This window comes from Serinus canaria, chromosome 19 (assembly GCF_022539315.1).
Source record: "Serinus canaria isolate serCan28SL12 chromosome 19, serCan2020, whole genome shotgun sequence".
NCBI lineage: Eukaryota > Metazoa > Chordata > Aves > Passeriformes > Fringillidae > Serinus > Serinus canaria.
This window is the reverse complement of record NC_066332.1, coordinates 3330470-3345935: the sequence shown is the minus strand read 5'-3', so window position 1 is coordinate 3345935 and position 15466 is coordinate 3330470. Positions and strand designations below refer to the sequence as shown.

Genomic DNA, 15466 nt, shown 5'->3' with positions numbered 1-15466 from the left:
TCTCCTTACATTTAAGAGTGCCACATCACTTGGGTGCTTCTAGCTGTGACCATTTTTGGCTCAAGGGTAGATTTTGGAATTAGTGAGGTCAGTAAGGTCTGGTTTAACTGGTGGGGAACTGTCAGACCTCACCTGGGATCTAGAAAGATACATTAGGTTCTAAGCATTCAAGTATAAATGCACAGATTCCTGTTAATTACTTGTCTTAGCACCTTTGAAAGAGCTTTCAGTGAGAGAAGAATACAGCTTCTGGTTTTCAGGATTTTTTTAATAAAGAGTTCAAATTGTAATAGTTGTGCATTTATTACAACTTCATTATTGTGATGTACCACTGTGACCAGCCTGAGTGGTGGTGGACTGTGAGCTGTCTGGGAAATGTCAGCAGCAGCACTTGGATCCACAGACAGTCTTCAGTCATTACTTAAAGACATTAAGTGGTTGTTTAAACATGATCTCAGATTTTTGGAAGACAGAACTCTGCTCTTTGTGCTTCACCTCCAATCAGAAAGACATCACTTTGGTCTTTCTCTTCCCTGTGGTTGGTGAAAAAAGAGCCACGTGTTGCTTGGACAGCTCCCTCTGAGCTGTGTGTGCAGCTCCAACAGGCACGAGTCCCCCATGTGCAGCTGAGAGCTTGCTGTCCTTAAGGCATCTGGCAGCCAGTGCTTGGCAAGGCAACAGTTTGTGTTCCAGCCCAGAGAGGATCAAGTCACAGATCAGAATCAGCACTTCTGGTAACGGGCAGCAAGAATCTTGAAAGCCCTCAGAGAGGGTAGGGCCAAGTTCAGTTTAAAGTTTGAGTCTCCACAAGTGATGTTTGTTATTCACAAGGCTCATACCCTCGTCTCCTGTACAGGCAGTAGTGCTGGGCCATGAAAACGATGTCAAAGATGATGGAGAAGACACCCAGGCCAAACTTGGTTGGATCTCCAAAGACTAACCTCCACTCATCTGTCAAACACAAAATTAGAGTTAAGTTTGACTCCTCAAGTGTAGGAGAAGTTCATGTCTATTACCTGGACTGCTCAGACACTCATAAGACTGACTGCAGTGCACATCTTATGCAAAACTAATTAATAACTGTTTCTGTGGTTTCTTCAGGATAGCTACTTTATTTTATAGCTTGAGGGAATATGAACAGATTCTTTATCCTTCCTATAAGAGCAGCTCCCAACAACGCAGCACAAGCATCATTCTTCTGAGATAACCTGCTTTATATCTGCTTTGCAGTGGAGATATAAAGACAGGCACCCATTAGGACAGGCTCCAGTACCTCAGTTCCAGGCTTACCGTTGTTGTATGACTGCAGAAACATCTGGAGAAGGCTGAAGCTTCCCCCAGTGAAGTCCAGTAACACATTTCCAATACTCCATCCCTCAGTGCTCTTCCGACGGAAGTTCATGTAGGCCTGGGAGTGTGACAAGCAGTCAGTCAGAGTGTCATGGCAGACATTTGGGATTCACTTTCAAGCAGCTTTCAGTACAATTCTACTGGTTTGTCACTATTAATAAATAATCATTGGTGGTTTAGTCTCTTCAGACTTTCAAGAGCACACACTGCAGGATTAGGGTGGCAGGGATATGGAATGCAAGCAGAATAATTCAGATTTACCTGTGGGAAGTATTTGATCAGTGTGACTGCTAACTTAATATAGGAGAAGCAGAACAAGAACTGCAGCCATGTCATCACCTCAGCTGCAGCCAGGAACAGTGTTGTGAAGGTGAAGATCCACGCAAGTGCCAGGAGTCCAACAACAACTTTGGATACTTTCTGACCTGCTCTCTGAAATACAAACACAGGTTCATTTTGGCCAGGTTACATCTCCAGACACAAAGATACAGTTTGCTCAGGACCCTGCAGCACTACACTCCAAACCTGTTTTACCAGTCAGGCTGGTACCACAAGGAGAACTTTAAAATTAAGCAAGTGCTACAGCAACCAGCTGGAAGTTTGCAAGAGCTGATGAGCAATATTCATATCAATCATTTAAAACACTGCTGTCCCTGAGCAAGGGGGAACAGTATCCTTGAGTATTTATGGTGCATACACTACAACAAATCTCCAAAATTCAACCTGATGAGATCAAGAGTTCCTGTATGTGCAAAAGGCTGATAATATCATTATGGTAAAAGATTTATGGTTGCTTTCTAATTCCTCACTAGAAAAATCTGTAGTACCTGGCAATGATGACAGATGGGCTGTTACAGTTTTAGATTTAGCATGACCAGAGAAAGAACCCAAAGAGAGAAACAGTTACCATCTAGAGAAAATTGATCTGTTTAGATGAGAGGTTTTTACAATGAAAATCAAACAAAGAACCACCTGTCTGGAAAAATCAATGGGATTAAGTAAGAATCACTTGATTGTAACAATCAATCAGTCTCATTGAAAAGGTGTGAATTATGAAAGGGCATTTACAGCTGTTTTAGGAAAGCAGCTGAAAAAAATGTGTTTGAATTGCAGGGAGTATCTAAAGTCCTATCATAGCTTGAAAAATGCTCTAAAGAAACAGCAAAGCATTTGTGTTGTGAAGAGCTGTAATCTATGTTCTGGCTAGAGATCTGTTTGGGAACTTTATGAACTTGGCTGTTTGCCTCAGTTATTTTGAGTCCCTAAGGAGTTTACTTATAAGCTTGGAACATCCACGAGGCTGAAGTAGATAAGGTTAGTGGAGGTGCTCCTAGCTCAGGAAAGCTGAAGGCAGCTGGACTATGAAGCCTGGCTTGAAAAGGCCGGTAGAAGTGCAGGGAATTTGGGATTTTGGAGCCCAAATAGAGCAGGGAGGTGCCCGGCAGAGGGAGCTCTGGCAGAGCCCACAGGTGAGCCCAGCACCCGGACCCACCTCATAGATGCAGCACTGAATGATGGTGAGGAGGGTCAGGGCTACTGCGTGGAGACTGAAGAAAACATCATTGATGGCCACAGGGTTCACCCCGCTGGGATAACTGACCAGGAACTCCTCCTAAAGGTAAGAGAAAGCAAAACCAGCCTCGTGTCTTCACTCCCTTCTGCACCCTCTGCCCAGCACGTGTTAAGAGAGAATCATGCTCACCTTAATCAAGGGAATCCAGAAGAGCCCAACATTAAACACACTGTATGCTATAAAGCCAGTAAGGTTTAAGGCTATGAAGTCAAAGCTTAGTCCAACAACACTAGAGAAGGAGGAAAAAAAAAAAAGGAGAAACATGGATTAGAGAGTTACAGGCAGCTCCAGGGACAAATTGATCCTGGAATGTATTGATTTACAGCAGTTTCTGGTGTAAGCAAAAGCTGCAGGCATTGCGACCACACAATGCTGTGAGTTCATCAGGAAGCTGGGTGAAAGCTCTCATGGATCAATTTGTGTCTCTGCTCTTTAGCTGCACCCCTCCATGAGTTCAGCCTGTCTGATAAAGCCCTTCCAGCCTGAATCCATAAAGCACAAGTGCATCATTGCCAGATCAAATGCTTGCATTCTCATATATGATAATGTTCCTACTTCCAGTCACTTAGCTCAAAGGGAGCTGGCCTAATGTGACATTACACGGAGGTGTCTGAGAAAAAGCTCTCGAGGCTGGTAATCTTTGACAGTGACCATCACAGCTGCCTCAGCCAGATGATTTACAACATGGCACCAAAAGGAATGGGGAAGTCTCCTCTATCACAAATTCAGACTGGATGCCAAACCTTAGGATTAGGTGTTTGTAGAATGCACTTGGTTTCCCTCTAACCTGCATATATAAAATCTCACTGGGGCTGCAATTATTCAGACCCTACCTTTACCTTTTCCCCATCTTTCCATGGATAATTCCCAATAACCAAGACAGATGAAGCTGAAGCTATGAACATGATTTGCAGAAGTGCTTTAGTGACTTGCAAACACATCTCTTTACCTTTTCCGTCGCCAGTTCTCAAAGAGTTGAGGATAAAAGGAGATGGACCAGGCAACAAAATAGATCCAGCCAATCACCTCATCAGCATATCTCACTATGATGCTGTGAATCACTTGAAATTGAATCCTAGGCCTGACGGTTAAGGCAAGAAGAATCAGTTAATTAAAGCTTTTTTCAGGAGATTTTATCTTGTTCTTCTCTGAGAGAGGAAAGAGAGTCCAGGTGTTGAGACAAGACAATAAAGATTCGGTTGGGTTCAGCTTGCTCCCCTTTTCATTTGTGACCTTGTTATATTTGGGACACCTCCCACTCCTGAGTCTTTCCTTTCCATCCTTCTACCATGGGAATGCTCCCAAAGGTCACTTTGTGCCTGTGGCTTCCCCTCTCTCAGCACAGGGTCTGTTAGGCAAGAGCAGAGCTGCACTCCTTACCCTCGTGATCGTGCTGCCCTGTGAGCGTTCCACGTGCTCGCCTCTGCCTTCGCCTCGAGTTTCAAAAGCAGAAGCAAAACAAGGAAGTAAAACAGGAGCACCCTGTTGCTCAGTAATAGCTGAGCCACAAGCAAACACAGTCCAGCTTTCTCCATCTGACTAGGCTCCTCCCAGGAGGCAGAACTGGCATCTGTGAGGAGAGGGCTCCCCTAACTGACACACCCCAGGAAGTCCAGAACAAATCCTGCACAGTAAGAACAGCATCCCACCCGACACTGACAGGCAAATTCTCCCCACAGCAGAAAAGCTGCCACATGCTCTTCCTACTTTTGGGAGGCACTAATAAAACCAGACTAAGGAGCCATGAGAACTCAGTCATCTTGTAATTAAATCTAAGACACCACTCTGCTTCTGTGCCCTCTATTTACCTGAGTACTTGGGGATTTGCTGCAGGGTTACCAATCTTCTTAACTGCATCCCACCCATGTCCCATTTAACTCCTAGGAATAGTTACCCCAACTTCTAGGAAGCTACAGAAAAGTAAACAGAACAAAAAAAAAGAGTTTCTCACCCAGTTAAATTGGAATTATTGGGATAAAGGTAAACTGTTACTTGTCCCACATCATCTGCTTTCACTTGGAAGTTTGCTTCAGTGTGACCTGCGGGGAACTGTACCTGCAAGGCAGAGCAGAGGGAAGAGAGAGGAGTTGCACCATAATAGCAGGAGCTTTTTGCATAAGGTTACAGTCTGTGCTCTCACTTACCTCATCAGGAAGTTCAACAATGGTGCTGTGCTTTGAGGAGTGTGTAATATTAAGAGTTATCACCAGTGTCTCGTTTAGTGGAGCCCTGAGAAGGCAGAAAAAACAAGTTAGGCTGGTGCCTGAGCTCAGAGGTTGCTTTAGGGCTGCAGGGGAGCATCTCAGCAATGAGATGCTCTCAGCAATGAGCACCCACACACAACAGAACCTGCCTCACACTCAGAGGAATCAGCACCAAACTGTGTGATATTGCACTGGTTCTTTTATCTGATCCAGTGATGGCCACATTGTACCTCCCTCTTCTCCACACAAGTGGCAAAGTCACCAAAAGATCCTGTCCCATTCTATCCTGTCCTGGTGCTCTACCCTTTGCTGAAACAAGGCACATGTACTTGGGGTGATGGAAGACAGAAATTACAGCAGAAAGACAAAACAAAACAAATAAAACCTTTCCAAGTGACACAGTCCTACACAACTTTCCTAAAGAACTCCACTGAGCATTTGTCCAGGACGTGATCCTTCTAGGAAATGTAAGTTTCTCTTAAGCATCAATTTTTAGAAAGGGAGGAACTGTAAATTCACTTATGGAGGACAGCCTGTGTTCCAAAGGGAAAGTAAAGCTGCAATCATGATTTTACCTCAGAGAGATAGTGACGTTTGTTGAACTTCCACTTTCTAGAGAAACCACTTCAGGGACTGACAACACAATGGCTCCATCTGTGGGGGGGGAAAAAACATCCAGACAAATCTCAATTACTATGAACAGCTCCTTGAGAAGAACAACCTACTTTTTTTGTGCCATAGATATTTTACCCATTGATCCCTGCAGTATCAGATCAATCAGACAAGTTCACACAATGAAAAGCAAAGGGGGCAACCAAGCAACTTAAAAAGAGAAGTATACAACTGTCACTTGAACGTGTTGCAAGGAAGTAATTTAAATGCTTGAAAGTGTAACAAAAGTTCATGCCAAGGGAAAGTTATAGGGTACTGCAAAACCACCCTGTTCTTGATGTGATGCTGGTGATCTAGGAGTCATAAAAGCCCCAAATTTAATATAATATTGTTTTTTGGGCCACAAATCCAATCCAAGTATCCAGATGTCCAAGAGAATGTACATTTACAGAAACAGAGAGAGATACAGGTTGGCCTGGACACGTTTTTTTTTCTGTTTCCACATATTACAGAGTGTAAGAAGTTATGTGTGTGCAGAGGAGCTCCCCAGTTCATCACTGACTTCACCCTAGGCACTCTTCAATCTGCAGAAGTGATTTTGGAGCACGAGGCGCACAACCTCAGTACAGTGTAGGAGCACAAGAAGTCGAGGTAAGGCGTGAGAGAAGAGCTGATATGAAGCATGGCACACGTATCCCTGGAGAGATGTAATGGGATAACTAAAGAGCTGCCCTTTTCCATCTCTTACTGATCCGGAGCCCTGCGGGCCCAAGCTGCGCTGACCAAACACTCACCGCCAGGCCCCAGCAGCGCCAGCGAGAGGCTCAGCAGAGCGGGGAGCAGGTATCGCGTCCTCATGGTGGAAAAGCTGCGGAAAAAGCAGGGGAGAAGCTTTCCTCAGCACCCACACGGCCACACAGCCCATCCCCTCCGCTGGAAGCCGCGGCACGCAGCTCTCTCCGCAGCACCACGGCCCCAGCCCGGCCGAGGGACCCTCAGCTCCCCTCGGAGGGCACCGCTCTCCCCGTCCCGGGCACATCTTTACCTCAGCGCTGCTCCAGTGACGGACTCACCCCACCCAACGCGCGGGACTACAAATCTCGGCAGCCCCCGCGCCCCCGCCAGACCCTCACCGCTGGCGGCGTGCCGCGATGCACGCTGGGACTTGTAGTCCTGCCGCACTTCGCTCCGGCGCTCTGGCGGAGCCGGGTGCGCGGTGCTTTGGAACGCGCCGCTGCCGAGGCGGTGGTACCGGGGAGCGGGCGACAACCCACCCCCTTCAGTGCCCCGCGCCGTCCCGGTTCTTCCCTTTTCAGCTCTCACGTGAGGCGATTGCCTGTGGACTCCCCGCCCAGCGCCCACCGCGTCGCTGCGGCCGCCCCCGGGGGCCATCTTGGGTGTGGCGGAGCGGGTCCGTGAGGGGGGCAGAGCTGTGAGCGGGGGGACAGGGCGGGCTGGGCGCCGTGGTGGTTGGCTTTGGATAAAAAAGCGTGGTTTAAATCAGCGCAGGTCACCTGGGGAAGGGGCGCTTTGTCACTGTTACAGTGGAGTAGTGGCGGGGGAGCGCTGAGGGCAGGGAGCACCCCCAGCCTGAGGGCGAAGTCCAGGTCGCAGTCCTGCCCTGTCCCTGGGAGCTCCCACTGTGGCACCGGGGACCGTGTGCGGCTCAGCTTGGTGGGTGTTGTTCCTCCTGTGACGAGGTGCCAGCTATCCCTGATGGCCGCGGCGGGCGGGCCTGTGCCCACCTGTGTGCTGGGCATTGACCTGGGCACGACGTCGGTGAAGGCAGCGCTGATGACAGGGACAGAGCGAGGGCTGGCGCTGGCACAGAGCTGCTCCAGGGAGACGCAGGCATACAGCGATAGCCCGGGAGCTGCACCGCAGGTAAGGCCTGCCAGGGAATGCTGAGGGACATTGCAGGACACCGGCTTTGCCTTGCAGTGCTTGGGTTGTTTGGTACATTGGGCAGAGTGCAGTGGCTTTCCCGGATTGTTTTGTGCCCAGATTGGCAGCATGTGTCTGGGTATTAAAAAGCAGAATTAAAACACCCCCTGCTCACCGTCCAAGGAAGTTAAGTAGAGCTGCTCGACTTAAGAAGGACCCAGGTTTTGAAAAATTGCCTAAGACACTGTAAAACTATTCTCCCATGAGCCACCACCTTATCTTTGACACTCCCAGTAAAGAAACAGCAACCACTTGCCAACTGGAAGGGTATTTTATTTTGCACTTCAGTCTGAGGTGGAATCATAACTGGAAATTCCCTGTGGAAATAACCAGGAGAAGTGTTCCTGTTAAAGATCTTTACATCCATTGTGTGGTCAATCTAAAAAAAGGATTAATCAGAATCATAAAAAAGTGCACTGTTTCTGATACCAAGGATACCAAACAGGCCAGCCCTCCTCCTGGCAATTTACGCAGCCTAAAGTACCTATGCACAAAGTTCACATTTATTTGTAGACTCTGTTGCAATAGTTTTGTAATCTTCGTACTGGTCTGTCATAAAGTAACCTGAACCTTTGAAAGTGTGAAAGCTTCTGGGGAACTGTTGGGTCAGTTTGCTGGGTGGTTCTAGGAATAGAATATCCAGAAATTGAATATCAGCATCATCAAAATCATCAGTAAGTAAACAGGGAGGAGCTTTAGGAAGAGGCAGGGGAGACTGCACACCTGCCGGAACACATGGATTATTCTCTCTGTGAGGAAAATGAATAGATAAGGTGAATTAATGAAAGCTTGTAGTCAGTGGTCATGGATTTTTTTTAAGTTATGGTTGAGTGTGGTTATTTAGGAAATTAAAAATTACTTGGCCTTCAGCTTAAGAGGCTCAACTTGGCAGTATTGATGTTTAGTTTTTGTGGGTTTGTGGGATTTTTTGCAATTTTTCTTTTCTTTTTTTGTTACAGTTTAGTAGTGAATATTACTCTAATAAATGCTATTAAACCAAATGAACTCTGTCCTTCACTTCTGACTAAAGCAGCCTTGTTTAATAAATACACTGAGTGAATCCTAATGGCTTCATGCTCAGGATAATGCTTTGTGATTGCAGGGAATGGAGCAAGATGTCCAGAAAATCATAAGAGCATTGAATGAATGCCTTGCTGCTCTGCCTCAGCAGCAGCTTCAGCAAGTCACCCACATTGGGATTTCTGGACAAATGCATGGGGTTGTGTTTTGGAAAAGTGATAAAGGTAACATTCATTCTTTAACATTCCTGCTCAGAGTATTATGATGCAGAAAATTAAATTGTAACAGGGAAATAATTCTGTGATTAAACTGCTGCATCACTTTGGTCTTCTCTAAAACAGAATTAACAGGAGATCTCTTATGGGAATTTTGCTTTTTTTACTGAAATTCCAGCTACTCACTATAGTTAATGATAAAAGATGTAGCCTAATGACATCCCTGCAGATTCAGCACAATTATTAATATAAAGGAGGAATAGCAGATTTGTGCCTTGTTAATTGTTTCTCCATCACATGCTGTCTGCTGCCCTCTGCAAGAACTGCATCACATGAATAACTTGCAGGGGGATTTTATTCACCTCATAAACCCCTTACCTAGATGCTGTCCAGCATCTCAATAACTCTGGCTTTTCCCAAAATCCAAAGACTTTTTTACCCTAGCAAGTCATACATAAATGTCATGTTGCATTAATTTTGTTGCTTATGCTTCTGTTAGTAGGAGCTGGGAAAGGACTGTGGTCAGGATTGTGGATGCTCAGCTGCTTGCCAAGGCCTCAGAGACAAAGTCAGCTGCAGTGAGGTTGTGCAAATACCCAGATAATCCTTGTGATAGTGAAGATATTTGAAGAATCCAGGCCTTGGATTGCCAGCCCTGTGAGATAGAGATGGATTATCTTGGCTAATGCTTTATAGACCTACTGAAGTCTAAGGCTTCCAGAGTGTGGGTCCATGTCTTCTTTCACTTAACCCTGTACTGTGCTCATCTGGACAATTCTACAAGTCTTATTATAACAGGAGATATGCAGATGAAGTAAAGTTGTATTGTAAACCACAAAGCAGATTTCCTAAAAGTGCTGGTCACTGCCTGTCAGAAGTTGTCAGGGTCTTAATTGCTTGAAGAGACACTGTACTATTCATTACTGGCTGTAATTTTACATTAAATACTAAAAATGATTAGAAAAAAGAAGTCCAAGGGCTGATGGACTGGAGGAGCTGTTGTTGCTTTCCGGCTGTCCCAGGAGCTGCATAACAAAGCCTTGTGTATTCACAGGCACAGATTCTTATGTCATATTGGTAAATATTTTATGCCCTAAAGCCACATGCCACTTTAGTTTCATTTCTGTCAAGTGAAAGAGGGTGTTTGCTCTCATTTGTTTTGAGTGGACTAAGTGAATCCAGGACCTTTGGGACACAAATAAAAATTTTAATAGCATCTTTCAGGGTTATATTTATGACTAATAATATTTCTTAGAATCCATTTAAAATGAAAAAGCAATTGGAAATTCAGTTCAAACAGATTTGATAGAACAGGGAATTGAGGAAACAAGAAAAAGAATGTGTTTTATTTTGCATGTTTCTCATGGCACCTCCCAGCCTCCAGGGCTGCTTTTTATTGTGTTAGTGTGACTTCCAAGCCCTGTATCCAACCCAAAAATTACATTTTTTAGCCATACTTGTGTGAGTCAGGAAGCTGAGTATTTCCTCTTGACTCTCTGCTCTGTGGCCAAAACCCAAGAGTTTGCCCCAGTTCCAGGGTGAGTGACCTGTCCTGTCCCTGCTCTGTGTCCAGGGATGGCCTGGGAAGGCTCAGAGCTGTGCCCTGGAATGTGCAGGCAAACAGTGCTTGAGCCCAGCCTCTCCTCTTCAATGGAAGAATGGGAAAGTTTCCTCAAAGGTGTGGTGTTCTCTGCTCCGAAGGAATGTGCTGGACTGGGAAATTGAATTAAATCCTGAATTAAACCCTGTCCTACCTTTGTTGTGTAGTATGTGAGGATTTTACTCTTAAGCACTTTGCAGTGCACTGCTAAATAGTCTCAGATCCAGGTTCCTTGTTGCTTGGGCTCCAGAGGTGATGCAGCTTTGTGCTGTCCATCCTGGGCAGTCCATTACTGTGGCAGCATTCTCCAAGTGGGGATGTGGCACATCCCAGCTGAGGTTTTCATGTGTCAGCTGCCATGCCAGCTCCTCACCTCCCATAGCAGACTGTGGTTGGGGTTTTTTGAGGCTATTAAGTTATCTTTTGAGGTATTTAAGTTATCTTTAATATCTCTCTTCAAGAGAAGGAAGGCTTTGGATACCATTCTCTGTGTTACAAAGGATAATTTGCTTTATGATGTTATCTAGGGCTGGAAACTAAGACTAATTTCATTACAGTCTCTACTAGCTCTGTTTCTGATAGATTTAACAAAGTATCAGGTGTGTCCAGAAATGAGGAATGCCAGGCAGGCTGTTCTGCAGGAGTCACTGGATTTCTTGGATTCTGTTTTGTTTTCAGGGTGCAAGTGGTCAGAGAGTGGCACAGGCCCTGCCTTTGAGGCAGACAAGGTCAGCCACCTGGTCACCTGGCAGGATGGGCGCTGCAGCCCCACCTTCCTCACCTCCCTTCCTCTGCCCCAGTCACACGTGAGCCTGGCTACAGGACTTGGATGTGCCACAGTCTTCTGGTATTCAAGGAACAGGTACATTGCTGCTCCAAAGGCTGTTCTCATCTTGAATTGATGTGACAATTAGTATTCTTGTAGCACATTAATGCTGCTACAGGCTGAGGGGCTGTGCTTCTCTGTAATCATAATCTTAATTAAGTAGTCAAAGAATATTTAAAATGGCAGTATTTAATATAAACTATGTGCAATTAAGCATGCAAAAGTCTCTGACCTTGAAAAATACTACAGATCACTAATAAAAGGATAAGCTTTTGACCATATAGGGACAGAAGCTTTAAAGTATCATAGAATAATTCTGGTCTGTACCATGGCTCAGAGCAGCTCTGCTATTGCAGTTTGAACACTGTCGTTTTGCCTTGTGCCACTTTGTGGAAAGTACAGACATGCCTAAAACAGTAACTGAGTTACTTGGTCTGGTTACTGCCAGATGCCAAAACAGAGTCTCTAAATTAATTTCAGTTCCTTCCTTCCTCAGACCCTGAGACAGATCCTCATGGGGTGACACAAGTGCTCTGCTTTGTTGTGGTGTGTTTTCAGAGGATATAATTTTTCACTCATGATTTAGCATCAGCAAGATTTGCTCTTCAGTTTCATCTTTCTCAAAGAGCCAGTCTCTTGGTTTGCAATGAGTTAAGGTTCAATAAATGGGAAAATTTTATTAGATTTTGGTTTTTTTTCACTGTGTGTCCAGCAAATATATGGAGTGTGGTGTGATCTTTAGAGCTGCATAAGTCATGAGTCCAGCTGCTTTGTTTTGCTTCACATTTGGTACATTTCCATTCATATAATTTGTGGATCCCAGAGCAAGTGGGAATTTACCTATTTTTCAGTAATGCTCCAGGATCAACAGAGTGTTGTTTATTTCACTCAAACAATTACTACTTTCCTGCTAATTTTTTCAGTACTGTGCTTTTGAACCTTGACAACTCATTTCTTAAAGCTGCCCCCTCTCCATCTTCAGATAAGTATTGCTGCAGCTTGGATAACAAATTCTATTTAAAAAAACCAAACCAAACCAATAAAATTCAGGTGGCTGTTTAATATTTTAATGGACCACATGTGAAGTTCCCCCTAACAGTGAAAATTGTCTTCTCTCACTGCCTTAAAGCAAAACCCCCTCTTTTTTTTTTAATTATTTTTTTTGTATTGTTTTGTTTTTCAAACATCTTGTTTAAAAGTCCAGATTTTCTGAAGGCTTATGATGCAGCTGGCACCATCCAGGACTACGTGGTTGCCATGCTGTGTGACCTGAAGAAGCCACTGATGTCTGTCCAGAATGCTGCCAGCTGGGGATATTTTAACTGCAGGAACAAGAGCTGGAATACTGACATGTAAGTGCTGGGGCCATTCAGTGGGGTTTGTGCACTGCTTGTGTCAGGCAGTGTGAGCCTCTCTTTGGGCCCTGACTGTTGATGTGCTACAGACAAAAAGGGATTGAAAGTTATTCCTAATCAATTGTAGCCTGTACTGAAGAGCTATTGAGAGTTTGCTCTGTTGAATCTGATAAAATCTGGCCCAAAATCTCCAATCAGCAGAGCTGAGAGACTTATCAGGGATTCCAGGCTGTTGTCTGGTGGGGTGGGATGGACAAGTGCAGCCACAGTGTTGCCTTTGCCATGGTAAACTGTTATCACTCTCTTGTTTTTTGAGCTGAGCTTCAAAACTTCTAAGACTTACTTGTGGTAACACTTAAGAGCTATTAAGCTACAGGAAATCTTAGAAGGAATCAGTTTATTTATTTACTTATTTATTTTAATGATTTGCTCTTTCAGGGCTGAGTGCTAAGGCCTTATATATTGCAGGGCTTAGGTTAGGCCAGGACTCCAAGGTGAAAGATCTTCTCATCAAGGTATGAAAGAGTGACAGAAATTTGCATTTTGCTGACTGAACTGAGCTCTTACTAATGTGGTGGTGTTGCTGTAGCACCTGCAGCTGATTGTGTAAGGAGTTTGCTGGACTTAACTCTTCATGATTTTGTTGTGAACTACTAATTGCATGAGAACTGAAGTTCTTTGACACTTAGCTGCATTTTTTTCTGGTTTTGTGATTGTCCCTTCACCCTGGACCTGCTTATCCATATGATATCAGTAGGTTAAACTTGCTGAACATGCAGTGTATAATCTCAGGTGCTCAGATTGCGTAGAAAGGAAAACAATTTATTCTTCCAGGCTGGTTTACCCAGCTCACTGGACTGGAATGCTGCCTCTGTCCAAGGCAAAGCTTTCTAAACTGGTGAAAGCATCCATAAATGCACCAGCCACAAATGTGTGGCCAGGTTCATCTGTGACTTCAAAGAGTTTTTTGTAGCAGTGCCACACATTCCCCAACTGCTTTATTCCAATAATGTTGTTCTACTTCCAGACTGAAGAAATCTGGCTTTCCTGTCCACTTGCTTCCAGAGGTGAGAGACCCTGGCAGTATTGCAGGCAGGACAACCTGTGCATGGCATGGAATACCCCAAGGAGCAAAAGTGGGAATTGCTCTAGGAGATTTCCAGTGCTCTGTTTATTCCTGTCTGACTGAGAGGACTGATGCAGGTATGGTCATTTTGGTATCTAATTGGTTTTTCTCATTGTTCTCCTTTGAGGTAACTTAGGAAAACACTGATTTTTTTTTAAATATTTTTTTGTGCATGTTTTAGTTCTTAATATCAGCACCTCTGCTCAGCTGACCATCACAATGCCCTTGGGTTTCCAGCCTCCAGAGGCACCAGATCCTTCCTCAACTGTCACTTATTTTCCCTACTTCAATGGTGACTACTTGGCAGTGGCAGCATCACTCAATGGAGGGAATGTGCTCGCAACATTTGTGGGAATGGTGGCACAGTGGGCACAAGAGCTGGGTAAGTAATTTCAAGGAGAGTTGAAGCACAAAATTGGGGTTGATCATCAAGGTAAAAGGAAGCTGAAGCAAAGGGACAAGCCTAGAGCTGTTCCATTATGCCATAAAGGGAACAAGGATGTAATTCCTGGGTCATGCTTCCCAGTTCTCTGGAATTTCCTGCTGAAGCTTTTGAACATGCTGGGACAGTCATGCTTGGACTCCACATTCATACTCCCTCTAGGCCTTCTTTGTTTCAAGCACAGAATTATTTTGTGCAAGTTGATTTTCAAAAGGCAAGGTTGGCAGATTTGAGGACAACAGCCTGTAATTTTGTGTGACTGCAGTCCAAAGGAGTCCTTTTGGTGCATATTTTGCAGCACTAATGGGTTTTAAGACTCAAACTCATGGAATATCTTCTAAGTGCTTTAAGCATGGCATTGACAGGATTTTTAATACTCTCTTGGGTTTTGCACTACAGAAATCAGCTCTGAAATTGTTCTTTCTGTAAGTACTCGAGGTGAATGTTGCATTCACGTGGAATCCAGCCACTAAAGCTGAGCCCTGCTCTTAGTCCCTCTAAAGACATTGTTTTGTAGAACAGTACAGGCAATGAGGAGTAGCTGTTGTCAGAAAAGGCAGTTGCTGTAATCAGAAAAAGGTTTCGGCTATTGCACATTCTGGGTACCGTTGGATGGGAGAATTATGGTTCATAAGCTTGGCCACACAATTACCTTTGGGGCACAGAAAAAGATATCCAATGTTTTGCTGAACAGGTGCATCAGTGTCTATTGTAACTGTCCACACGTGAGATACACCAGACCCTTTCAGATTGGTAACAAGATATTTCCCATCTGCAGGATTTCAGGTTCAGGAATCTGCCATCTACCCAAGGATAATCCAAGCAGCCTTGGCCCAAAAGCACAGCAAGCTCTCAGTCCACCCAACCATATTTGGAGAGAGACACCTTCCCGAGCTGCTGGCATCAGTGAGCAGCATTGGTGCCTCTGAGCTGTCCCTGGGCCATGTCACCAGAGCCCTGTGCCGTGGCCTTGTGGAGAACCTGTGCTCCATGTTCCCTGTGCAGCACCTGCAGCAGCTGGGGGTGAGCAGGATCCTGGGAAGTGGCAGTGCCCTTGCCAGGAACGAGGTGCTGAGGCAGGAAGTGGAGAGGATTTTTCCATTCCCTGTGGTTTATGGGAAGGATGTGGATTCTGCTGTGGGGGCAGCTATGGTGATGTTCCATAGTAAATAAAGTCATTATTTGGAATGGCCTGAGAT

The 15466-nt window shown here is 45.0% G+C and overlaps 2 protein-coding genes across 3 annotated transcripts; one reads left to right on the top strand and one right to left on the bottom strand.

Annotated features, from left to right (window-relative positions):
- Positions 1-138: 138 nt before the first annotated feature.
- Positions 139-7141, bottom strand: CTNS (cystinosin, lysosomal cystine transporter). Of its 2 annotated transcripts, none has more exons than XM_018919462.2 (11): positions 6785-7141; positions 6534-6607; positions 5703-5781; positions 5068-5152; positions 4875-4978; positions 3873-4004; positions 3053-3152; positions 2843-2962; positions 1612-1782; positions 1291-1408; positions 139-951 (listed from the first exon to the last, which is right to left on the bottom strand). In XM_018919462.2, the coding sequence occupies exons 1-11, from the start codon at positions 7129-7131 to the stop codon at positions 821-823; spliced, it is 1461 nt and encodes a 486-aa protein (XP_018775007.2). In that variant the 5' UTR covers positions 7132-7141; the 3' UTR covers positions 139-820. The 2 variants fall into 2 exon arrangements, with proteins under 2 accessions (XP_018775007.2, XP_009093033.1); XM_009094785.4 differs by having other exon boundaries at positions 6873-7015.
- Positions 7142-7435: 294 nt separating this feature from the next.
- SHPK (sedoheptulokinase) lies at positions 7436-15463 on the top strand. Its single transcript, XM_009094786.4, has 7 exons — positions 7436-7623; positions 8786-8927; positions 11197-11380; positions 12544-12696; positions 13727-13902; positions 14007-14207; positions 15046-15463. Exons 1-7 carry the CDS (start codon positions 7456-7458, stop codon positions 15438-15440), a joined length of 1419 nt encoding a protein of 472 aa, XP_009093034.1. The 5' UTR covers positions 7436-7455; the 3' UTR covers positions 15441-15463.
- Positions 15464-15466: the final 3 nt, after the last annotated feature.